The sequence below is a fragment of the Saccostrea cucullata genome, unplaced genomic scaffold (genome assembly GCF_032062105.1).
Source record: "Saccostrea cucullata isolate Sc308-1 unplaced genomic scaffold, CSIRO_AGI_Scuc_v1 ctg10228, whole genome shotgun sequence".
NCBI lineage: Eukaryota > Metazoa > Mollusca > Bivalvia > Ostreida > Ostreidae > Saccostrea > Saccostrea cuccullata.
In genome coordinates, this window is record NW_026930533.1 from 1,273 (window position 1) to 20,119 (window position 18,847).

Genomic DNA, 18,847 nt, shown 5'->3' on the forward strand with positions numbered 1-18,847 from the left:
TAGAACCGGGTAAGAACATAACTAAATAGAAGTATAGAACCGGGTAAGAACAAAACTAAATAGAAGTAAAACCGGGTAATAACATAACTAAATAGAAGTAGAACCGGGTAAGAACATAACTAAATAAAAGTAGAACCGAGTAATAACATAACTAAATAAAAGTAGAACCGGGTAAGAACAAAACTAAATAGAAGTAGAACCGGGTAAGAACATAACTAAATAGAAGTAGAACCGGGTAAGAACATAACTAAATAGAAGTAGAACCGGGTAAGAAGATACCTATATAGCAGTAGAACCGGGTAAGAACATAACTAAATAGAAGTAAAACCGAGTAAGAACATAACTATATAGAAGTAGAACCGAGTCAGAAAATAACTAGATTGAAGTAAAACCGGGTAAGAACATAACTATATAGAAGTAGAACCGAGTAAGAACATAACTATATAGAAGTAGAACCGGGTACGAAGATAACTATATAGCAGTAGAACCGGGTAAGAACATAACTAAATAGAAGTAGAACCGGGTAAGAACATAACTATATAGCAGCAGAACCGGGTAAGAACATACCTATATAGCAGTAGAACCGGGTAGGAACATACCTATATAGAAGTTAAACCGGGTAAGAACATACCTATATAGCAGTAGAACCGGGTAAGAACATAACTATATAGCAGTAGAACCGGGTAAGAACATAACTAAATAGAAGTAGAACCGGGTAAGAACATAACTATATAGCAGTAGAAGTAGAACCGAGTCAGAACATAACTAAATTGAAGTAGAACCGGGTAAGAACATAACTATATAGCAGTAGAACCGGGTAAAAACATAACTATATAGCAGTAGAACCGGGTAAGAACATAACTAAATAGAAGTAGAGCCGGGTAAGAACATAACTATATAGCAGTAGAACCGGGTAAGAACATACCTATATAGCAGTAGAATCGGGTAAGAACATACCTATATAGAGGCAGAACCGGGTAAGAACATAACTATATAGCAGTAGAACCGGGTAAGAACATAACTAAATAAAAGCAGAACAGAGTAATAACATAACTAAATAAAAGTAGAACCGGGTAAGAACAAAACTAAATAGAAGTAGAACCGGGTAAGAACATAACTATATAGCAGTAGAACCGGGTAAGAACATAACTATATAGCAGTAGAACCGGGTAAGAACATAACTAAATAGAAGTAGAACCGGGTAAGAACATAACTATATAGCAGTAGAACCGGGTAAGAACATACCTATATAGCAGTAGAATCGGGTAAGAACATACCTATATAGCAGTAGAACAGGGTAAGAACATAACTATATAGCAGTAGAACCGGGTAAGACATAACTAAATAGAAGTAGAACCGGGTAAGAACATAACTATATAGCAGTAGAAGTAGAACCGAGTCAGAACATAACTAAATTGAAGTAGAACCGGGTAAGAACATAACTATATAGCAGTAGAACCGGGTAAGAACATAACTATATAGCAGTAGAACCGGGTAAGAACATAACTAAATAGATTTAGAACCGGGTAAGAACATAACTATATAGCAGTAGAACCGGGTAAGAGCATACCTATATAGCAGTAGAATCGGATAAGAACATACTTATAAAGAGGCAGAACCGGGTAAGAACATAACTATATAGCAGTAGAACCGGGTAAGAACATAACTAAATAAAAGTAGAACCGAGTAATAACATAACTTAATAGCAGTAGAACCGGGTAAGAACAAAACTAAATAGAAGTAGAACCGGGTAAGAACATAACTAAATAGAAGTAGAACCAGGTAAGAACATAACTAAATAGAAGTAGAACCGGGTAAGAACATAACTATATAGCAGTAGAACCGGGTAAGAACATAACTATATAGCAGTAGAACCGGGTAAGAACATAACTAAATAGAAGTAGAACCGGGTAAGAACATAACTATATAGCAGTAGAACCGGGTAAGAACATACCTATATAGCAGTAGAATCGGGTAAGAACATACCTATATAGCAGTAGAACCGGGTAAGAACATAACTATATAGCAGTAGAACCGGGTAAGAACATAACTAAATAGAAGTAGAACCGGGTAAGATCATAACTATATAGCAGTAGAAGTAGAACCGAGTCAGAACATAACTAGATTGAAGTAGAACCGGGTAAGAACATAACTACATAGCAATAGAACCGGGTAAGAACATAACTATATAGCAGTAGAACCGGGTAAGAACATAACTATATAGCAGTAGAACCGGGTAAGAACATACCTATATAGCAGTAGAATCGGGTAAGAACATACTTATATAGAGGCAGAACCGGGTAAAAACATAACTATATAGCAGTAGAACCGGGTAAGAACATAACTAAATAAAAGTAGAACCGAGTAATAACATAACTAAATAAAAGTAGAACCGGGTAAGAACATAACTAAATAAAAGTAGAACCGAGTAATAACATAACTAAATAGAAGTAGAACCAGGTAAGAACATAACTAAATAGAAGTAGAACCGGGTAAGAACATAACTATATAGCAGTAGAACCGGGTAAGAACATAACTAAATAGAAGTAGAACCGGGTAAGAACATACCTATATAGCAGTAGAACCGGGTAAGAACATACCTATATAGAAGTAGAACCGGGTAAGAACATACCTATATAGCAGTAGAACCGGGTAAGAACATAACTGTATAGCAGTAGAACCGGGTAAGAACATAACTAAATAGAAGTAGAACCGGGTAAGAGCATAACTATATAGCAGTAGAAGTAGAACCGAGTCAGAACATAACTAGATTGAAGTAGAACCGGGTAAGAACATAACTATATAGCAGTAGAACCGGGTAAGAACATAACTATATAGCAGTAGAACCGGGTAAGAACATAACTAAATAGAAGTAGAACCGGGTAAGAACATAACTATATAGCAGTAGAACCGGGTAAGAACATACCTATATAGCAGTAGAATCGGGTAAGAACATTCCTATATAGAGGCAGAACCGGGTAAGAGCATAAATATATAGCATTAGAACCGGTTAAGAACATAACTATATAGCAGTAGAACCGAATAAGAACATAACTATATAGAAGTAGAACCGAGTAAGAACATAACTAAATAGAAGTAGAACCGGGTAAGAACATAACTAAATAGAAGTAGAACCGGGTAAGAACATAACTAAATAGAAGTAGAGCTGAATAAGAACATAACTATATAGAAGTAGAACCGAGTAAGAACATAACTAAATAGAAGTAGAACCGGGTAAGAACATAACTAAATAGAAGTAGAACCGGGTAAGAACATAACTAAATAGAAGGAGAACCGAGTAAGAACATAACTAAATAAAAGTAGAACCGAGTAATAACATAACTAAATAAAAGTAGATCCGGGTAAGAACATAGCTAAATAGAAGTGGCACCGGGTAAGAACATACCTATATAGCAGTAGAACCGAGTAAGAACAAGTGGCACCGGGTAAGAAGGAAGATGATTTTGTCCTACGTTATGTCATTATGTCAAATTGAATATCACTTTCCAAGAAAATTAATTTTGTCAGTTTTGTATAAATTACTTCTCTATTATTCCAATATCCTTGAACCTGAGTTAAGCGTACATAGGTATTATGTGACTAATAATGTTTTGAAATCAGCAAACTTAAAATCCAAATATAATCTGTGTAAAACGGACATAAAATATAAATATGAAAAAAACTTAATTAGATCTCAAGAAAATGTACCGTTAATTTGTTGCTACAATTAGGTGCAAATGAGCCCTACAAAATCTGTTAAACGTGCAATTGATATTCCAATTTAAATGACAACAGAAAAAATTAAACCTCTCACTATTCATCAAGAAAGCACGATCAATGAACTTGACGTCTTAAAGTATTTTATGCAACCCTTTTAAACGTATACAGGAATAAAAACTAAAACATAAAAATGTATATGTAAATCTTATTTCAAAATAACAACAGCAATACATGTTTCAAATCTGAAATCAGACCTGGAGATTGTGAATACTAAATTTCCATAAATATAACATAATAAGAAGGATAGCAAAAAATAAAAAAAAAACTGGGATCAACTGCCACTAAGAAACAACCATCCCCTGTCCATCAACTACGCTTGCCATGTGCTCCTTGGTCGGAGAAAGGAAGAATTAACAATTATCAACTGAAAACACACAACTGTCGATTGATTGACCTTAATATGATGATTAATGGATGCTTTCTTTGAAAATTTAAGTTTAATAAAAAAACAAAAACAAAGTGGGTCGGATAATAATCATACCCAACAACAATTCATGGGAGAAATTTTGATCCCAGGTTTTATACATCACTATCAATGTTTTACATTTTACAAATAAATTTAAATCGCTACTCTAATGCAAAACCCGGTTGAGACCTTATAACAATAGGATATAAAAATTAATCAATAAGTGATGTAGACTTTTACGCTGGAATACTGTTCCTACAGTATATCCACGTGCACTTAACTCTGTAACAGAGTTAATTTTGTGTCTCTGTCGGGGATTAAACCCGGGTTTCTGGCTTGCCAGTCCAGTGCTCTACCAATTGAGCGAAACATATGGAGATAACAAAAAGTGTTCAATATCAAAAGTCCATAAAACAATACAAAATAGGAACAGAGCAAATACGGACCTCCAAAACATCAGAGGTAGGATCAGGTGCCATGGAGGAGTGCGCATCCCCTGCCGACCGGTCACACTCGCAGTGTGCTCTTTGCAATGATCGGGAAATAACGGAAAACTCCGTCGTCAACTCAGTGTATAAACAATTAACTTACAATTAGTATGGTAAACGTCAGTCAGTATTGACTCGATGATAAATCGTATTTGCTGACAAGGTCATTGTATCGACCATAGAACTTACTAAATGATGACTTTAAACGAGACTTAAAGGTTCAATCACTAGCTACAAGCTAGTGAGAAGCCATGTATCTGACACTACCAAATTGTCCCCCTCCAGAGAATGAGACGTAATCTAATCTCTTTCGGAGTACCGACGCCTGTGGGACAAAGTTCTACGGACAATCGTTCTCACTCGTCAGAAAACACCCAGGTTTCATGTTGGGCTCCAGATCTAACAGAGACAATTTTGTGCCTCTGCTGGGGATTGAACCCGGGGCTCTGGCTTTCCAGTCCAGTGCTCTACCAATCGATCTAAAGGGTAAACCCACTAGTCTAAGCTAGTAAAAGCCATGTATCTGACACTACCACATTTCATACATGTGATAAGGGGTAAAATGGGATAATGTACTTCAAACGTGTAGCATTTCAAATTCTTCAGCTGAATTTTTTTCCACCAAGCAACCTGTGCTTCTAAATTGATATGTGCACATATTTACAATCGTTGACAATTAACGGGCCATCTAACATTACAAAGAAACGGTTGTTGTATTATTCGACAAATTACTTCCTATATTTATGGTCCCAGTTTTATCGGTCTCCTTCATAATGTATATTTCTGGCGTGCGTTTACTACAATAACTGCGAATTCTCTGGTGCCAGCGGGATATTTTAACTAAATTTTCCTTTCGTAGAATTATGTAGACCCAAGGATCAACAATGGCATTACTGACGGTCATTCGTACGGCCAGACGTTCATCAGGACCATTCTTTGGGTTACCAGTGCTAGCGTTGATCAACATACGGACCTGAAACAAATTATTCAAACAAATAATGTCTTTTAAATTAGTTGAAGTACCGAATGATCATAGAGGTGAGAGAGAAAAATATTTTTAAACAACAGATAATTTTAATGTCTTTAGATTTGTTGAAGTACTGAACGATCAAAGAGGTGAGACAAAAAATTAAAAAGATTATTATTTTCGTCAAACAATTGAACGAAAAAGGCTGGATCTAGAAATTACAAAGCAAAACGCCTGTTAGATTTATAGAATGTGCTTGCCACAAACATGTAAAGAAGGTTTTTTTTCTGACTTATTTGGGTATTAGAAAATTATAAGATCACAGTTTCGCATAAAAAAATTAAAAATGAAGAGGTGCCGGGTACCCTTAGTTAAAATCTAGCAGGGACTATATTTTGGCGTAATATGTGCGTAGGAAAATATGCCACATCTGGCACTGACGACCATCAATCGTTTTTTACATTTAGGCCTATATCTTTATTAAATAGTGCAGAAATTGTTTTGCACTTAAATTTGGGAAGAGTTGTTATATTCCAATTGTTTAAATTTGGCTTATTTACAGAAAAACAAATATCCGTTCTATTTTATTGATTATGTTTCCAATGAACCGTTGATTAGATTTATTTATCATAATCTCTGAAATGCGAATTAAATGATTTAATTTCACATTGATAAGGAACATAAAAAATCTTATATAGTACAATTAGATAGGCTTTGTTATCTTGATACTGGCAATCATCATTATCGGAGAGAGGAAATTAAAACAAATTAACAAAAATAATCAAATTCTCGACAAAGACTTTTATACGTGTAGGTTTGGATAAGTATCGTTTTGTCAAATTAGACATATATTCTTGGTTGCTTTCTCCTTTATAAGATTTCCTTCTAAAGCTATAGTATTTCAATTAGCATTAATTTTCCATTTTATTAGCTGTTTAGGAAAGAAATTATATTTTTATCTCGAGTATAAAATTGGACAACATGTACAAGTTGCGATACAACAAATTTTTTTTCCAAATAAAGGTAAAGTAGGGTTTTTTTGTTTTTGTTTTGTTTTTTTTTTTTTTTTTTTTGGGGGGGGGGGTCTTAAGTTAGTCACTTTCTGTATCAGTGGTGCATGTACTTTAGTTTCTGTTTTTAGTCTTTATAATCTTAGTACATGTACCTTTATCATTTTTTGATTTGAATGATGTCGTAAGTCTTGCAATTAAATATGTGGAATAAATAAACTTTATCTCATACGTGTGGATGATACTACCCGTTGGATAAACCTATGCTTTATCAACGGGTAGGTGCTTTATCAATAGCACTTCCGGTTTTTACACGATGCCTCACTTCAAGATTTTATTATATTGAACCTTTAATTTGTAAAAATTCTTGCCCTTAAAAATGAATGATTAAGATCGAGCAATAATGTCTTTAAAAGCAAGAAAAAGACTCGAATATGTCAAAGAAGTGTCTCATTTTATCAAGGTACCTGTATTGGCTACTTGAAGACAGATGTTACCCTCGTTTTCGGAGAAAGTAAAGCCTAACAGTTAAGTTCTTGTTATAAGATTCCTTTAACATCTTCAACAATGCTTTCTTATATTATACTACGTATGCCTACCTAGCAATGTATGTGTTACGTACAGGTATACCATGGTTTAACAATGAATCAACGTGTAGCCTTGCCTAGCACTTTTTGTACTGCCATCTACAAAGAGTTAATTTTCACGATCCCTTGATCCTTACAACTTTCAGTCAGAAGTTCGCTTGGTGTAAAGCTCCAGCAGTTGTCAAATAATGTTTTCAAAGACGCAGATGGCAAAATTTCTAAATTTTGAACACGATTTACTTGCTTTCGAGGCATGTCAACATCAACACTGCTATGTCATCAAGTTACTAAGTATACGTCGTCAATTACGAATATACGAATTAGAAATCATTCATATAGTTTCACAAGGGAAGTTGCAAAGTTTTGTTAAAACTAAAGTCGTATGAGATAAATAAAACATCTATAATTCAGTGATTCGATATTGGCTTTATCCAACTCGTTGAAATGGTGTATATTCGCTCGGCAAGCCTCGCGAATGTATACAGCATTTCAACTCGTTGGATAAAACCAATACCAAATCACACAATAATAGCAATACAGATATCCTCCATTTGCTTTTATTTAATTCTATACACATTACCCTTGAATGAATTAAACTATAGTAAAAACTTTCATTTACTATTAAAATTTACTATAGAACTTTTTTGTAGATTAGAACCTTAATAATTTTAAATTACACACAAACGATGTAAATTCATGAAATAATGTAAATATATACCACTTCTATTTTCCTTTTACATGCGAAATTTGCTGGTAGAAACTTAAAAAGTAATATAATATCATCTGATATTCCTTGTTTACCACATATGATTTTTTTAATAGAAAAATTGATAGTTCTTGTAACCGCTTTATTTCTCGAAAATAAAAATTAATAGACTTACCATTAAAGGAACCCAGCATATCGAAAATAATGTCACAATTGCAAACAAAAACACCACGATGAAAACATCGCCTTTCTTCTTTCTACTTTTGTTAGATGCCGTAAATCTGGGTTTTCTGCATATGGAATAGACCACTGCCACGTTTAAAACAACTGTTGATGATAAAATAGCAAACTCAATAATAGAATATATAAAAGTGTTCAGTCTTTCCATCTGACCATTGTTGGCAAAGTCTATAAAGCACCACGATCCTGGATAGAAGTTTTTGACGGATCCAACACCCATGAGATTTAGAGACGATACAGTACCGGACAGGATCCAAATGACAGCCAGCAATATATTCATTCTCTTTCTCTGGGACGCTTGATAGGAGATAGGGAACCTTACGGCTATAAAACGGTCAAGAGACATGGCAGTCACGATCAGGGCTGACGACATGAAGCAGAAGGAGAACCAAAATGAACAGTACTCACACAACTGTTTAGGAAATATAAAGGTAAACCTTGAAATGTAGCGGACCATGACGGCAGGGTAAACAAAGCCTATTTCACAAAAGTCAGTAATGGCAAGACAACAGACAAGTCTGTAGAAGGGCTTCCATTTGTGTTTACTTGAAGTCTTACACAGGAGAAAGATGGCCATTATGTTCCCTAGAACTCCGAATAAGTACTGAAGAGTGGGAGGTATGATGCTTTCTGATATTGTCTCCTCGGTTTTGTTCGAATGGCTGAAATTGTTTGTTCCATTGCTTAACCACCCACTATTCATGCTTCTCAGTTTTTACACAACAGTCACAAGTATCCTTTCCTTGATTCGTTTAGGCACCCAGTGTTGATTTTTGATGCTGAAACTCACTGCAAAGAAGCTATTGGCAATATTTAACCTTCACTGTCTATGAAAGCTGATTACGAAATTTTGGGTGATTAAAAGTATTAAATACCAAAATCCTGAAAGAGATTAGATTTTTTCATTATTTAACGTAACATTTTCTAGTTCTATACTGGATGTAATCTGTAAAAAATCAGCTTCTATGACTTTTGCCATCGTCGCAAAAATATAGTTATCTCCAATTCTGACCATGGTTGAATGAGAATTGAATTTTTCATAGCTTATAAATGCAAATAATGACCATTGCGAGTAAAGCATCGGTTGATGAATTTGGTTTTAATCTCTAAGCACAGCATATATATTCAAAATATTTCTGACACACTGTTTATGTCTATTGTCGATTTCAATTGCAATGGAAGAAAATATTCTGATTGGCTAAAGAATACGTCGAGAGGCATAAATATTGAAGATTACAAATTAAAACTCTTCGTGATCACGCAGCCACATTCAGGAGAGAGCTGTATGCAAACTTCGGACCTTGGCTTGAGACGATGGTCATTTGTAGATCATTTACTAATTAGATCTCTCTTTCACCTGAGTAAAGCTTCGCAAGGTAATGTTTGACATTGATTTATTTGTTTTATATGCTATTTAAATATTTATTTTATTTCTTTTGTTTCTTCTATATTTTTTCGCCTACATGTTGTTTTGAATATCTACATAAAATTGTTGACTCTACGACATAGATATTACAAAATGATTTTTATTCATTTCATAAAATGAAACGATCGATGTTGTATGAATCTTTTTTTTTTTTAATTATTAGCTCTCCATCGATCGTCAAGTGGTGGCGTCTCCATATGAGTGAAAAATTCTCGAGAGGGTTTTAAAACACTATTTAACCAACCAACGTAACGTGTGACAAACCCTTTCCAAATATTTCCGATGGGACAAATTTTACAGGTTTTTGGAAAAAATATGGTTTTAATTTCGTTGACTAAGAATTGTTGAGTAGGTATACATCTATGAAAAATTTTATTTCATGGAGGACAGAAATTCATGGGTCATCTTTTAACCCGATGACCACAAAATTAAACATCCACAAAAATAGTGATTCCTTTGTATTTTTCAAAACATACTTGCGGAAAAAAGAAACTGTGCATTATATTTAATATGAAATAAATTATAAAAAATAACAAAGAACAAATTTTATTTTTGTAATACTGATAACAATATCTACACAATATTTCTTAACCCATAAATGTTAACGAACGTCAATTTCAGCACACTGGAAAGACACTGGTATTCAAATTGGAGTTAACAAAGTTAATAACGCGTATGACCACCACTTGCATTCACACTTGCTTGACAAGGGCGCCTCGTTGATCCATCTAAAGTGTTCAGATATGCTTGAGGGATGTTGTTCCAAATGTTGGTTAAGACCTGGCCTAAATCAGCCAACGTCATTGGCTGATTTGGCAAACGGCGTAGTCGGCGTTCCATTTCATCCCAAACGTGCTCGATAGACATCGACCATTCTGTTGAACAAATACATGTGCAACATGTGGCCTTGCGTTGTCTTGCTGAAGAGTGGTGTGATTTTGCTGTCTCTGTATGAAGGGTGTCACATGCTGCTGACTAATTTCATCTCTATAGCGTACGCCGTTGATTTCCATTGACAATTTGTAGAGGTCCTCCCACGTGCTGTGATTCCACACCATAACGCTACCTCCACCGACTTGTCGTCGTTGCACAACACAATCGTCCTGGTACTGCTCCCTAGTGCGACGATACACTCTACTACGGCCGTCACTGCTATCCAAATGAAATCTGGATTCATCAGTGAACAGAATATTGGCCAAGTCCTGTATTCTGAATCGCAGATGTCGTCTGCACCACGCTAGTCTACCTGTACGAGGGGTGATCAAAACGTGCGCGAACTATCTCTATATTTACAAAACCACAATTCAGATTAGAATGAAATTCGGTACACACATAGCCATACACAAGTTCTATTTTATAAAAAGCATATGCTGAATAAAGTTTTTCTCCTTGTTTGTGACGTCACAATGTGAAAATGACGTCACTTTGTAGGTCACTTGTGACGAAAAATGGTTGTCTCAGTCAAACTCGCTCAACAAACGATTGTACAATTTATTGTATATCTTAGAAATCCCTCTACAGTTTCATATAATAATTTGTACACAGTTTTTTGAGATAAATGACTTCCTATAAATTCAATTATAGATTGGATTGATCGTTTTAGTGAAGGAAAGCTGAAGTTTAAAAATGATACTTGTCATCTTGCCCAGAGAAAGCAAGTTTGAAAAGATATGTATTTCTAATGAAGCAAATTGCTATCAAAGACCTCAAATTAACACTTTGAAAAATAGTTGAATATTTAAACAATAATATAAGTATTAAATACCTAAGATATCATTTACTTTAGATTTTAAACATATTAGATATGATAAACAGGAGGCACCCATTCTCTATCCAACTTGAATAAAGGCCTCTCCCGAAGGTCGTCAAGTTTATTTTTGGAAAGGATATTCTTACATGTATCCACCCATTCTATTGCCGAGATATGACCATTTTTGACAAATGAACTGTTCTTGTCATAAAAAATAACTCACATGGAAAAAAGTATAAAACTCAGAAAAATCTTTCAACTTTTGTGACAGAACGCTACGGAGGGGGTCACGTGACCGCCAATATTACGTGATTCACGCATTCGCAGAACAGTGGTTGATGTGCATTAAAATCGGGGAGGATTAATTTAAAATATAATCAACATCAAAAACAAATATTGTTTCTTTTATGTTAATCAATTAGTTCGCGAACTTTTTGATCACCCCTCGTACGATGACGTTGAAGCAGTATTGGGTGCACAGCTGGACGTCTTGGTCTGATGTACACTCGCGCAGACGATTACGCACAGTTCTTGGACTGGTTGGTCGAAGTCCAGGAATACTTCTAGCAGTCAAACGTGCAGATTGGAAACGATTTCTCAGGTGCACAAGTCTAATGTGGTTGTCCTGTCATAGCGACGCGAGGACGCCCATAACGTGGTCAATCCCGAGTATAACAAGATTGTTGAAAATGTCTCCATAATGACTGGATTAATTTTCGATGAACTCCAAAGTGTCCTGCTTCCATACTTTGTGCCATTCCTGCTTGAAGCATTCCAACAGCTATATTATGTTGCTTTTCCCTGAGTCGTGGCATGACAGAATAGTAAATTTGGTAAAAACTAAAGTGCTTTCCTTAACGAATTGAGTTCAAATAGACGTTATACAGTTATTTCTCCAAACAAGTTTGGCCAGAAAAACTCATGAGTACGAATACGTCAATAAAAAACATGTGCTCACTAGCCAAGAAAAGTCTGTGCAACTGAGTCGGGTTCTATCCGATATTCTTTTAAAAAACATCACCTTTATCGGTTGTTTATATTGTATTAATATAAACAATAAATATATAATTTTTTTTACTATATCTTTTAATACACAGTTTCTTTTTTCTGCCATTAATTGGTCATGATATAAAAGATGCATGATGCCTTCTATTCACAGAGATAGTGGGATGATATAATAATAGGAATTAGGTTCTTACCCTACTTTTAATTTAATATTTTTTAAAATATAACTGAGCTACTTTGATAATACATTGTAAAAATGTAATCGAGATCCTCGATTTTATTTTTTAAATCTCAATTTTAGAGTGATCGACTTTAGGAATCCTGAAGTGAAAAATAATAATAAAAATAATAAAAATAAATAAACCTTTCGTTAAAAAAAAAATTGTACCTGTCAATTAGTTTTTAGCTGAAATTAAAAAAAATCTATATTTCTACCGATTCAATTTGGAGATTTTTTAAAAACGTGTCACTCCGACCACAAAGTATGTGCATTTTGAGGAATATGATTGTGTGACAGGCACGTAGCAACCGGAGGGGCCAAGGGGGGCCTGCCCCCCCCACTTTATTCCCCAACATTACTTGACCCCCCCCCCCCCACAAAATGGGATTTTGGAGTTTGGTCAATTTTAAACTTTCCTTTTTTTTGTTTGTCAACTTTTTTTTGTGTAAGTAAAAAAGAAATTCTCAGGTCCCCCCCCCCCCACTTTCAAAAACGATGCTCCGTGCCGGTTTTATAATTATGTTGTTATAGAGAGTCTTTCGAGATTTCAGTATCCCTGCTTGATAGCCTAGCTATTTTTTTTAATATAAAAATAATTTCTGTAGGAGTATTTGAGAGATAATTTTAAAAGCTAGTATAGGGATACTTGACACTGGTTGAATACGGATAATTTTTATTTACTCTTTTGTATATTGAACAAACTCTCTCTCTCTCTCACTCTGTAACCATCCTTCGCATTTTGTGCTGTACCATTGTTTTTAGCCTTAGGACAGATCAAGGATTTTTTTTTTAGGCGGGATGTCGAAACTTCATAAATTCAATAATAATTCTAATTTGGACAAGAAATTAACCCAAACACCCAAATTGAAAGAGAAACTAGAGGTATTGTGACCAATGAGCTCACTAAATGATACCCCCGCCTTCCCATATGGTTATAATGGCAAAGTCCATATTTTGCTGTTGTCGCTAAACCCAAAATACGTGTCGGATCAAAAAGTAAAATAGGAGGTGCACAATGGTAATATGTAATAAACCTAAGGAATCTGTGAAAGTTTTATTAAATTTCACTAAGTGGTATAAGAGGATTTGCGGATAAGAGATGGGTACCCCAAAGCGTAACAGACAGACGGACGGACATAACGATTACTATACACCCTCCCACTTTTCAAGCGGGGGATATTATAAACGTGAAATATACATCACACGATTTGGAACATTGGGAACTTTCTCAAATACCCTCTCAAACGCATTGGCGTCGGAAGCAAATTGAAAGTGTGGGGGTTAAGTGCAAAGAATCTTTTTTTTCCCATACATTCAAGAAAATCTGACAAGCTAAAAAGAAAAAAGGAAATGTCCTTTTCCAAAACACGAAAATTCTATTTCGTATGGGGGGGATGTAGGTTCGAACTTAAAATTGTTCTCCAAACTCCAACACTTTCCTCTTTTTTACCCTATGCTGCGACTTGTCTGTGGAAAGTGGGGGTGGGGAGGGGGCTAAACCTACGCAGCAATGTTCAATGTCTATACTACGTGTAAGTATATATTTGTTAAAAAGCCCACCCCCCCGTTCCGACGCCTATACTCAAACGTATGTGTCGAACCTGGACCTGGACAACAGACAAGAGAATTTTTAAAAGGCTAATTGTAGGTAGAATTTGGAATTCTCACGGGGTGTTTCCTCTGACCTTATATATATATGTGTGCTTTTTCTAATAATCATTAATTATTTACATGTATGTCTAGAAATTTAATTCACATTAAATTCTATATTCATTATCATTGTACCGCAGAAGCAACTCGTTTATTATACCCCTCGCAACAAGTTGCGTGGGGTATAATGTTTTTGACCCCTCAGTCAGTCCTTTTTTTTTTGGTCAGAGCAACTTCTCATAAACCACTGCACAGAGTTTTGTCGAACTTTGCAGATATTTATAGGAGACAATGTGTGTGTAGATTTGCACATCACCAGAAAATTCCGAATTCTTTATTTTTTCGGGAATTTCCGCGCTTTTACATTTAGATTTTGGCCATATATTGAATATAGAGATGAGCAGTTTGTCAGCGCAATTCCTCATAAACCGCTGCACACAATTTCGTTAAACTTTGCAGATATTTAGGACACAATGTGTATAGATGTGCATATTACAAGGAAATTACGAATCCTTTGTTTTTTTCTGGGAATTTCAGCAATTCGACTTTTGGGGGAGCGTGGGGTATGTGAACTTGCTCACTTTTTCTTCCCGGCATTGTGCATAAAATTATACATCACTTTAAATAAAATCATATTAGGTCTAATAATAATATTTGATAATAATTAATCATGAATAAATCCAATCTGTTTCAGACGTTTTTATCAAATCATTTTTATAAGAATGTTAATATGCATGTTTTATCCCCCCCTCCTATCACAGGAAAATATCTTCAGAAGGTGAATGATTCGTAATATGCATGCTTTATTATAAATCTAATGAAGTTATACTATGTAATCATAAATTTTATTTACAACATTTACAGACAAGAGTAATGTTTATTTTTGAAAAAATTACTTGCATTTTTTTCAATCAACCCCACTGAGCTTTCAACCTTTGATATTTTCCCTGGCCAAAATAAAATGATCGGCATGGGCCACGTGTGTCCAAGCATCTTTTACTGTTGAGTTAGCACTGGATTACATGACTTCTGAGATACATTTTTCAATAAAAGTAAAATGGGATAATTCTTTCGACATGTGCACATCCCTGTAACGATAGCAGTATATTCAGGTAAATGTTTTATCACTGCGTTTGAAGCGTTTTCTCGACCTGCATGGGTTTTTCCTGTACGTGAATGTATTCCGTGTTAGTGTATTTTCTATATTGCAACAAATGCATTCAAAAATAATTTAATTCTCGGTATAGTTCTATTTTTGTTGAATTCTTTCTTTTCAAACATGTATTGGGTCAGTTTATGGACTTCTAAAAGCTATGCTATCGGAGATGTGTACATGTCGACAGCCAGACTAGAAAATCACTCCAGTGAAGCAATTCTGCAAGGCTATATATGGCAGGTACAGGTGGCCAAAAATCTTCGATTAAATATGGCGGAATCGAACAAATATGTCGGACAAGGGCGTACAGGAATGTAGTAAGTCGTACAAAGATGAAAACTGATGCCTTTTTAAGAGCTCATGTCAGCTTTAACCTATAATTCATTGAAGGGGTCATCTCAATAATTAAAAAAAACCTTCAGTGAATCGATTATCCTTTACAATGAATAAAAGATAATAATTATAGATTAACCAGTGCGTGCATTTTTTATCTAGATTTGAGATACCCCCAGTAATTAGATTGAATAAGGAATTAATTTTATACCTACCCTAGTCATACGGTACAACATGGGTTGGGGCAGTTTATGCCTTGCGGTCTATACATGTAAATATATAAAGTGTTACAACCCACGTTATACCGTGTAAGTTAGGTAGCTATTAAATTTATACCTCATAATTTGATTTTCTATCATAAAAGACAATTTCACTTCAAGTAGCACAGAAAGTTGTGCAAAATTTTGACGTAATTCATTGTGACCCAGACAACAATAGACTTTGAAAGATAAATTTTTTATCAATCATAAAGTAAGCTACAACCAGAATTAGATTGTTTATTTGAAAAAGAGCTTGTAAATTATTTCCTTTAGCATCAGTATTTCAGGTTTCAATCCAATAAATGAGTAAATTGAAGAACTGAATGATTGATACCACAAATTTCTTATATTTCTATCGTAAAACTTTATATTGAAAGAGCAAAGTGAATATTAATTTTTCAACTAAAATGTTTCTATCTACTCAACATTTGAAACATGATTGATTTCTTTAACAAAATATCTCCAGCATGATATATACAAATAATCTCTTACCTCCATAAATAGATAATGAAATAATTTTGAAATACAAGGGAGGAAATAACTTTCTACTATTCAACCAGTGTTTAAAACATTATGCATGTTTCATGAACGCAAGTTGATGAACGCAATGATTGAATAAATTTGGAAATTACATGAACAATTGTCCGATGCTGGACACATCAATTTTTAAAAAGATGACTATTTGTGAACCAAAAAGGTTGATTTTGTTTTATCTTTAGATGTGAACTCACAATTCAGTACTGGTATCCAAGTACTTCATCATGGACCTATCGGATCGGCGACACTTATCGAGGAATATGTGACGTGGAAATATTCCCTGATGATAACATAACGAACGTGGATGCATATTGGAAATTTCGGAACTCTGACTATTGTCACAACGGTCAAAAAATATGGCTAAATAGAAACTATACGTGTAATGCAACTACAGTACAGAACACAACTTACTTCGAACTTAGAATTCCAGGTACATTGCGATAGTTTTTAATTTCACGTTTTCATGATTTCTAAAGTCATATTAAGTGCATCCAAAAAAATCTTATGCAACAAACATTTTTTTCTCTCTCATTAGTCCTTACACTACACGACGCTGGAACATACTTTTGTAAAATTCGGCATAACACTAAAGGGGGAGAGACAACTTTTTCTAATAATGTTACTGTCATTGGTAAGTATGAATTTAATTTATGTAGTTATTAAAATTATGCTCAAATAAATGAATATTCACTTATTTCAGTCAGTCTTAAGTTTGTTGTCGTAAATAGTCAATTAGAGAACGAAATTGCCTTTTTTTTATTTTACGAGAAGAAATTAGCTATAATTTCAGTATGACGATATTATAAAAATTATCTTTCGTTCATTATTTATGTTGTACGATCAACTTTAATAAGTCTCTTTCTTTTCTTACAGATCCTTCCATCACAACACCAGGTTATATACTTGATTTTGAAATTCTTTAACACTATGATCTTTTTATGTTTACTTTACCATATTCCCATCATTATATTTCAATAAATATGCCTTAAAGCTAAAATATCTTGCAATTAATTTTAAGCAATTGTCTGTGCACATGACTGTAAATCTTAGTAGTGAGATGTCGATTGCTTGCATGGTTTATCATTGGAGGATAAAATATTCTGACGTAAAAACATTTTTAATGAGCATTAATCTTTTGAATTACCTTAATGCTTAGACAAAAAGATTCGAAAATGCAATTATATGCATGAGCAGGATTTTTAGTCTTTACACCTAAGCGTCAGAGAAATGTTTACCGAAACAGTTACAATTAGGTGCCATTAAACTGTATCAAAATATATACTCTTCATGTTAAATGATTAAATGTAAAAAATATAATAGTGAGTATGATTTCCTTTCTGCACCTTAGAAAAAACAAACTTTTTTATATTCCGGTAGTGGCTGTTATTATTTGATTATACATTATTTGATATGTACATTTTTATCAATATTCTAATATTTATATCTTTTGTAGAATCAACAACCGTATCGACTCTTAGTAAGCTTCTCTTTTACTTTTTTCCTCAATTTATTCTCAGTGTCATTATTATACTTTGATATTTACATTTGCATTATATCTTCCTTAGATGAACCTATTGAAGAGATAATATGTTCAATTTTGTGAATGTTATTTAGGGGTCAGACGTCATGGCGCGACCAAATCACCCAGCGAGGTGATATTTTGTCTACATATTTCTGTCCCAGTCGACTTGTTTTTGAATATTTTTAAGTGAATAGCGATGAAAAAGATAAAATAATAAACAATACGGATATTTTTCATTCATAAATTTCTTTCGATGTGAAAAAGGTTTTGAATGCTCTAATAAGCCTAAAACCGCACTAACCCATTTTTAGCTCACCTGAGCCAAAGGCTCAAGTGAGCTTTTCTGATCACAATTTCTCAGTTGTCTGTTGTCGTCGTTGTTCAAGGGGAGATAATTGGGAATTAATGAAAATTTGGTGGTATCTTTTAAAAATCTTCTTCCTAAGAACCACTGTGCCGGAAAAGATGAAACTTATGGGAAAGATCCTCAGGTAGTGTAGATTCAAGTTTGTTCAAATTATAACCCCTAATGGGTAGGGCGAGGCCACAATGGCTGACCAAAGTTTTACATAGAAATATATAGGAAAATTCTTTAAAGATCTTCTTCTCAAGAATAGCAAAGCCATAATTATTCATATTTATATGGAAGCATCCTCAGGTAGTCTAAATTCAAGTTTGTTTAAATCATGACCCCCAGGGCTAGGGCGGGGCCACAATGGCTGACAAAAGTTTTACATAGAAATATATAGGAAAATTCTTTAAAAATCTTCTTCTCAAAAATAACAAAGCCATAATTGATCATAC

The 18,847-nt window shown here is 34.3% G+C and overlaps 1 protein-coding gene across 1 annotated transcript; it reads right to left on the reverse strand.

Moving 5' to 3' along the window:
- Positions 1 to 5,406: 5,406 nt before the first annotated feature.
- Positions 5,407 to 8,887, reverse strand: LOC134228927 (prostaglandin E2 receptor EP4 subtype-like; the record flags this gene model as incomplete). The annotated part of the gene is made up of 2 exons (XM_062710622.1): positions 8,120 to 8,887; positions 5,407 to 5,647 (listed from the first exon to the last, which is right to left on the reverse strand). Coding segments are annotated over exons 1-2 (1,009 nt in total), but the record flags the coding sequence as incomplete, so codon positions are not given.
- Between the last annotated feature and the right edge of the window lie 9,960 nt (positions 8,888 to 18,847).